The sequence below is a fragment of the Oncorhynchus keta genome, unplaced genomic scaffold (genome assembly GCF_023373465.1).
Source record: "Oncorhynchus keta strain PuntledgeMale-10-30-2019 unplaced genomic scaffold, Oket_V2 Un_contig_9228_pilon_pilon, whole genome shotgun sequence".
NCBI classification, from domain to species: Eukaryota; Metazoa; Chordata; class Actinopteri; order Salmoniformes; family Salmonidae; genus Oncorhynchus; species Oncorhynchus keta.
The window spans coordinates 27,070-35,000 of NW_026290441.1; the positions used below are offsets into that span (position 1 = coordinate 27,070).

At 43.9% G+C, this 7,931-nt stretch overlaps 1 protein-coding gene across 1 annotated transcript in view; it reads right to left on the reverse strand.

Annotated features, from left to right (window-relative positions):
• Window positions 1-774: 774 nt before the first annotated feature.
• Window positions 775-7,931, reverse strand: part of ninj2 (ninjurin 2) — an 8,418-nt gene continuing 1,261 nt past the window's right edge. Inside the window, exon 3 of the mRNA XM_052512697.1 lies at window positions 775-1,835. Coding sequence (XP_052368657.1) covers window positions 1,687-1,835 — 149 coding nt within the window. The 3' untranslated portion in view covers window positions 775-1,686. The remainder of the gene's footprint in view (window positions 1,836-7,931) is intronic.

Here is a 7,931-nt window from a genome sequence, read left to right on the forward strand (position 1 = left end):
CATATCGTTCACCTGGTCAGTCTATGTCATGGAAAGAGCAGGTGTTCCTAATGTTTTGTCCACTCAGTGTATATTTCCTCACTATGAGGTTGGAATAATACTTTGTGGTGAAAATGATGATTATGCTCCTTTTAATATAAGAGCTGTTTGAAAAGGCCGCCTGAAATTTCAGCCTGTTTTGGTGGGATGAAGTTTTGCCCTGCCTGGTGAAATCACCATCTGGTTAGTTAGTTAATCGACCAATAAGAAAGAGCGTTCCAAACCTCTCTGCCAATAACAGCTAGTTTTCAGTTTTCCCTTCCCAACTCAGACCAATAGAAATTGTTCTTTGCCAAGAAGCAAATTTTTGTTTATTTTTGACCATTTTAATTGAAATCACAATAAGGCACTTAAAATTGTGAGTTAGAAATGATTTGATATTGAGATAAAAACAGCTGCATTCGACCTTTAAACTTGCTTCTTTTGTCAATGCTTAACGGAATGTCATTGAGAAAACAGAAAGCTGTCATAATGTATTTTTTTTGCAAAACATCCTTTTAAAAAAAAGTAATCTAAGAAGTAATCATCTCGTTTTTCCTAAAGTATCTGTCATCTGAATACAGTGTTTTTGCTGGTAACAGAAGTGATTACAGTTACATTTTTTGTTGTAATCAGATTACATGTAACTGATGTCATCATTTACTCCCCAGCCGTATTACTTATCCTTAATAAACACATTTATTCAGTATCACGTGTCTCAGCCCTCACTTAACAGAACATTTGACCAAGACAAGGTTGTTGTATGGAGTTTATTGCATTAGATACACACTTTGGACACAGTGAGTATCATTCTTATATTAGTAAAATAACGACCACTAGTAGTCACTGTTTCCCCTTATATTATCTGAAGACCCTATGGTCTGTAGCCATTCTTGGAAATCCCAGACCAAGGACATGCTTGAACATTGTTAAATTGTGGGAGGCAACCCGCTTGTCTAGAGAGACTAATCTGTAGCCCAAACACTTGTCTTTAATTTGATTTCTGAGCCATACACATTAGAATAAGACAATTCTACTTTTTGACATTTAAATGATTAATATCTTTCTTTTACAAATCTCTTCTGATAAAAAAAGTTACAATAGAAGCAATAGAAACAATAGTAAACCCGTATTGCCGCGTTTTGAAAGATATATCGCTGAAGTATATCACTCTAGGTTGTGGGGTACAGGTCAGTCTACTGTCTAGGTTTTGGGTTCCAGGTCAGTCTACTGTCTAGGTTGTGGGGTACAGGCCAGTCTACTGTCTAGGTTTTGGGGTACAGGCCAGTCTACTGTCTAGGTTTTGGGGTACAGGCCAGTCTACTGTCTAGGTTTTGGGGTACAGGCCAGTCTACTGTCTAGGTTTAGGGGTACAGGTCAGTCTACTGTCTAGGTTTTGGGGTACAGGTCAGTCTACTGTCTAGGTTTTGGGGTACAGGTCAGTCTACTGTCTAGGTTGTGGGGTACAGTTCAGTCTACTGTCTAGGTTTAGGGGTACAGGTCAGTCTATTGTCTAGGTTTTGGGGTACAGGTCAGTCTACTGTCTAGGTTGTGGGGTACAGGTCAGTCTACTGTCTAGGTTGTGGGTTACAGGCCAGTCTTCAGTCTAGGTTTTGGGGTACAGGCCAGTCTACTGTCTAGGTTGTGGGTTACAGGCCAGTCTTCAGTCTAGGTTTTGGGGTACAGGCCAGTCTTCTGCACTCCAAATGCGGTGATGAAGATGTTGATGATGGCGGTGATGAAGACGAGGCCGGTGGCCACGTTGTTCATGATGTCCAGCTTCCTCTGGTTGGCCACGTTGTTCAGGTCCTTACGTGCTGGAACACACAGAGACCAACAGTGTTGTAACTGAGGTGAGGCCTGATGCCATACAGTAGTGGTTTGTGGGTAATATCACAGAGGACGCCGGTAAAGAAGACATATTATAACCTGTTGTGACGTTGTGTTGTTTGCTCTACAACAACAACAACACAAACAGTCACACAGTGGAGGAATAAATTCAACTACACATACGTTTGTTTCATCACAAAACTGGAGAGAAACATCTGTCAGGTGAAGTCCACAAAGCAAATATCACATGTAACAAACAGTCATATGACCTGCAGCTTGGTCAAACAGTTTACTAAACAACTACTGGTTTAGAACTACAGAGTTACATCCAGTCAGCTACAGACAACTGGTTTAGAACTACAGAGTTACCTCCAGTCAGCTACAGACAACTGGTTTAGAACTACAGAGTTACCTCCAGTCAGCTACAGACAGACAACTGGTTTAGAACTACAGAGTTACCTCCAGTCAGCTACAGACAACTGGTTTAGAACTACAGAGTTACATCCAGTCAGCTACAGACAACTGATTTAGAACTACAGAGTTACCTCCAGTCAGCTACAGACAACTGGTTTAGAACTACAGAGTTACATCCAGTCAGCTACAGACAACTGATTTAGAACTACAGAGTTACCTCCAGTCAGCTACAGACAACTGATTTAGAACTACAGAGTTACCTCCAGTCAGCTACAGACAACTGATTTAGAACTACAGAGTTACATCCAGTCAGCTACAGACAACTGATTTAGAACTACAGAGTTACCTCCAGTCAGCTACAGACAACTGATTTAGAACTACATAGTTACATCCAGTCAGCTACAGACAACTGGTTTGGAACTACAGAGTTACCTCCAGTCAGCTACAGACAACTGGTTTAGAACTACAGAGTTACATCCAGTCAGCTACAGACAACTGGTTTAGAACTACAGAGTTACCTCCAGTCAGCTACAGACAACTGATTTAGAACTACAGAGTTACATCCAGTCAGCTACAGACAACTGGTTTAGAACTACAGACAACTGGTTTAGAACTACAGAGTTACATCCAGTCAGCTACAGACAACTGGTTTAGAACTACAGAGTTACATCCAGTCAGCTACAGACAACTGGTTTAGAACTACAGACAACTGGTTTAGAACTACAGAGTTACATCCAGTCAGCTACAGACAACTGGTTTAGAACTACAGACAACTGATTTAGAACTACAGACAACTGGTTTAGAACTACAGACAACTGATTTAGAACTACAGAGTTACATCCAGTCAGCTACAGACAACTGGTTTAGAACTACAGACAACTGGTTTAGAACTACAGACAACTGGTTTAGAACTACAGAGTTACATCCAGTCAGCTACAGACAACTGATTTAGAACTACAGACAACTGATTTAGAACTACAGAGTTACATCCAGTCAGCTACAGACAACTGGTTTAGAACTACAGAGTTACATCCAGTCAGCTACAGACAACTGATTTAGAACTACAGACAACTGATTTAGAACTACAGACAACTGATTTAGAACTACAGAGTTACATCCAGTCAGCTACAGACAACTGGTTTAGAACTACAGAGTTACATCCAGTCAGCTACAGACAACTGGTTTAGAACTACAGAGTTACATCCAGTCAGCTACAGACAACTAATTTAGAACTACAGAGTTACATCCAGTCAGCTACAGACAGACAACTGGTTTAGAACTACAGAGTTACATCCAGTCAGCTACAGACAACTGATTTAGAACTACAGAGTTACATCCAGTCAGCTACAGACAACTGATTTAGAACTACAGAGTTACATCTAGTCAGCTACAGACAACTGGTTTAGAACTACAGAGTTACATCCAGTCAGCTACAGACAACTGATTTAGAACTACAGAGTTACATCCTGTCAGCTACAGACAGACAACTGGTTTAGAACTACAGAGTTACATCCAGTCAGCTACAGACAGACAACTGGTTTAGAACTACAGAGTTACATCCAGTCAGCTACAGACAACTGGTTTAGAACTACAGAGTTACATCCAGTCAGCTACAGACAACTGATTTAGAACTACAGAGTTACATCCAGTCAGCTACAGACAACTGGTTTAGAACTACAGAGTTACATCCAGTCAGCTACAGACAACTGATTTAGAACTACAGAGTTACATCCAGTCAGCTACAGACAACTGGTTTAGAACTACAGAGTTACATCCAGTCAGCTACAGACAACTGATTTAGAACTACAGAGTTACATCCAGTCAGCTACAGACAACTGGTTTAGAACTACAGACAACTGATTTAGAACTACAGACAACTGGTTTAGAACTACAGAGTTACATCCAGTCAGCTACAGACAACTGGTTTAGAACTACAGAGTTACATCCAGTCAGCTACAGACAACTGATTTAGAACTACAGAGTTACATCCAGTCAGCTACAGACAACTGGTTTAGAACTACAGACAACTGATTTAGAACTACAGACAACTGGTTTAGAACTACAGAGTTACCTCCAGTCAGCTACAGACAACTGGTTTAGAACTACAGACAACTGATTTAGAACTACAGACAACTGGTTTAGAACTACAGAGTTACCTCCAGTCAGCTACAGACAACTGGTTTAGAACTACAGACAACTGATTTAGAACTACAGACAACTGGTTTAGAACTACAGAGTTACCTCCAGTCAGCTACAGACAACTGGTTTAGAACTACAGACAACTGATTTAGAACTACAGACAACTGGTTTAGAACTACAGAGTTACCTCCAGTCAGCTACAGACAACTGGAGCCCTGCCTCTGCTATTCCAGCTACATTTCAACATTTAAACATCATCAAATCAACAATAACAATATATGCTTAGTTTAATACACTGAAAACAAACTTAAAGATACCAAAAACGATTTAGTCCAATCAATGTAGCTACATATCATGTGGCTGTCCATGGTTACTGATGTGTGTGTGTGTGTGTGTGTGTGTGTGTGTGTGTGTGTGTGTGTGTGTGTGTGTGTGTGTGTGTGTGTGTGTGTGTGTGTGTGTGTGTGTGTGTGTGTGCCCTTGCATACGTATGCAAGTAATTCTTTATTTCTTGACCCTACTTGTGGACTAGTTGAATACCTACGCCTTCCTCCTCTCTTTCATGTTGGCTAAACGGTCCATGGCTCTGTACACTTTTAGTTTTAGTTTTCACAGGCTAACTAGCTAAAATGCTTGCCAGCCTAACTTCCTCACATGGGCTAGTTATGAACCAGCTAAGTTAGCTAGCTAGTTATGAACCAGCTAAGTTAGCTAGCTAGTCATGAACCAGCTAAGTTAGCTAGCTAGTCATGAACCAGCTAAGTTAACTAGCTCGTCATGAACCAGCTATGTTAGCTAGCTCGTCATGAACCCGCTAAGTTAGCTAGTTAACGTGATTCTACTAGACTACATCCAGGCTACATATTGAACTTCAATGGTCTCCAGCCAGTGGCAGCAGCTACTCTTCAGCAGCTACTCTTCAGCAGATACTCTTCAGCAGCTACTCTTCAGCAGCTACTCTTCAGCAGCTACTCTTCAGCAGATACTCTTCAGCAGATACTCTTCAGCAGCTACTCTTCAGCAGCTACTCTTCAGCAGCTACTCTTCAGTAGATACTCTTCAGCAGCTACTCTTCAGCAGCTACTCTTCAGCAGCTACACTTCAGCAGCTACTCTTCAGCAGCTTCTCTTCCTGGGGTTATATGATATATGCATTTATGGTTTGATCAGAATTGCAATCATAATCATTGGCCTGTACAGAGAATTAAGTCAAAACCAGAAGTCCAAATCCCCATCTCCATCTATGGGTTAGGAAAGGGCTGATTTAGCAGCTGGCCAGTGCAGGACATCAACACAAACAGACCAGAAACAGACACGTTTTTCTGACAATGATGACATTTTGCATAGGATGTGATTTGATTGGTGTGATGCCAAATCCAAACTGTCCTCCCGTGGGGGGAGTTTTGCTGCGCCAGGACAATACATTGTTTAGCTCATCTCAACGCTGAGGTTATTAAAGATCCCATGGCACTTATCGTAAGAGTCGGGGTGTTAACCCTCGGTGTCCTGGCTAAATTCTCAATCTGGCCCTCAAACCATCACGGTCACCTAATAATCCCCAGTTTACAATTGGCTCATTCATCCCCCTCCTCTCCCCTGTAACTATTCCCCAGGTCGTTGCTGCAAAAGAGAATGTGTTCTCAGTCAACTTACCTGGTAAAATAACAGATAAATAAATAATAAATAAAACGCTGATTGGCAAATGATGTATTATTTATTTATTTTTTATCAATGGAGGCGAAACGGTTGATGGCATCAATCAATGAAACGCTACAGTGGCAACATGTTATCATGTTTAGTTCCAGACAGCATCAGATACATGGGCTACACACACTGAGACAGAGGGGGCGCTGTTTCCCTGTTCAGACAGCATCAGATACATGGGCTACACACACTGAGACAGAGGGGGCGCTGTTTCCCTGTTCAGACAGCATCAGCTACATGGGCTACACACACTGAGACAGAGGGGCGCTGTTTCCCTGTTCAGACAGCATCAGCTACATGGGCTACACACACTGAGACAGAGGGGCGCTGTTTCCCTGTTCAGACAGCATCAGATACATGGGCTACACACACTGAGACAGAGGGGCGCTGTTTCCCTTTTCAGACAGCATCAGATACATGGGCTACACACACTGAGACAGAGGGGGCGCTGTTTCCCTGTTCAGACAGCATCAGATACATGGGCTACACACACTGAGACAGAGGGGGCGCTGTTTCCCTGTTCAGACAGCATCAGATACATGGGCTACACACACTGAGACAGAGGGGGCGCTGTTTCCCTGTTCAGACAGCATCAGCTACATGGGCTACACACACTGAGACAGAGGGGCGCTGTTTCCCTGTTCAGACAGCATCAGATACATGGGCTACACACACTGAGACAGAGGGGCGCTGTTTCCCTGTTCAGACAGCATCAGATACATGGGCTACACACACTGAGACAGAGGGGGCGCTGTTTCCCTGTTCAGACAGCATCAGCTACATGGGCTACACACTGAGACAGAGGGGCGCTGTTTCCCTTTTCAGACAGCATCAGATACATGGGCTACACACACTGAGACAGAGGGGGCGCTGTTTCCCTGTTCAGACAGCATCAGCTACATGGGCTACACACACTGAGACAGAGGGGCGCTGTTTCCCTGTTCAGACAGCATCAGATACATGGGCTACACACACTGAGACAGAGGGGCGCTGTTTCCCTGTTCAGACAGCATCAGATACATGGGCTACACACACTGAGACAGAGGGGGCGCTGTTTCCCTGTTCAGACAGCATCAGCTACATGGGCTACACACACTGAGACAGAGGGGCGCTGTTTCCCTGTTCAGACAGCATCAGATACATGGGCTACACACACTGAGACAGAGGGGGCGCTGTTTCCCTGTTCAGACAGCATCAGCTACATGGGCTACACACACTGAGACAGAGGGGCGCTGTTTCCCTGTTCAGACAGCATCAGATACATGGGCTACACACACTGAGACAGAGGGGGCGCTGTTTCCCTGTTCAGACAGCATCAGATACATGGGCTACACACACTGAGACAGAGGGGCGCTATTTCCATGTTCAGACAGCATCAGATACATGGGCTACACACACTGAGACAGAGGGGCGCTGTTTCCCTGTTCAGACAGCATCAGATACATGGGCTACACACACTGAGACAGAGGGGCGCTGTTTCCCTGTTCAGACAGCATCAGATACATGAGCTACACACACTGAGACAGAGGGGCGCTGTTTCCCTGTTCAGACAGCATCAGATACATGGCCTACACACACTGAGACAGAGGGGCGCTGTTTCCCTGTCCAGACAGCATCAGATACATGGGCTACACACACTGAGACAGAGGGGCGCTGTTTCCCTGTTCAGACAGCATCAGATACATGGGCTACACACACTGAGACAGAGGGGGCGCTGTTTCCCTGTTCAGACAGCATCAGATACATGGGCTACACACACTGAGACAGAGGGGCGCTGTTTCCCTGTTCAGACAGCATCAGCTACATGGGCTACACACACTGAGACAG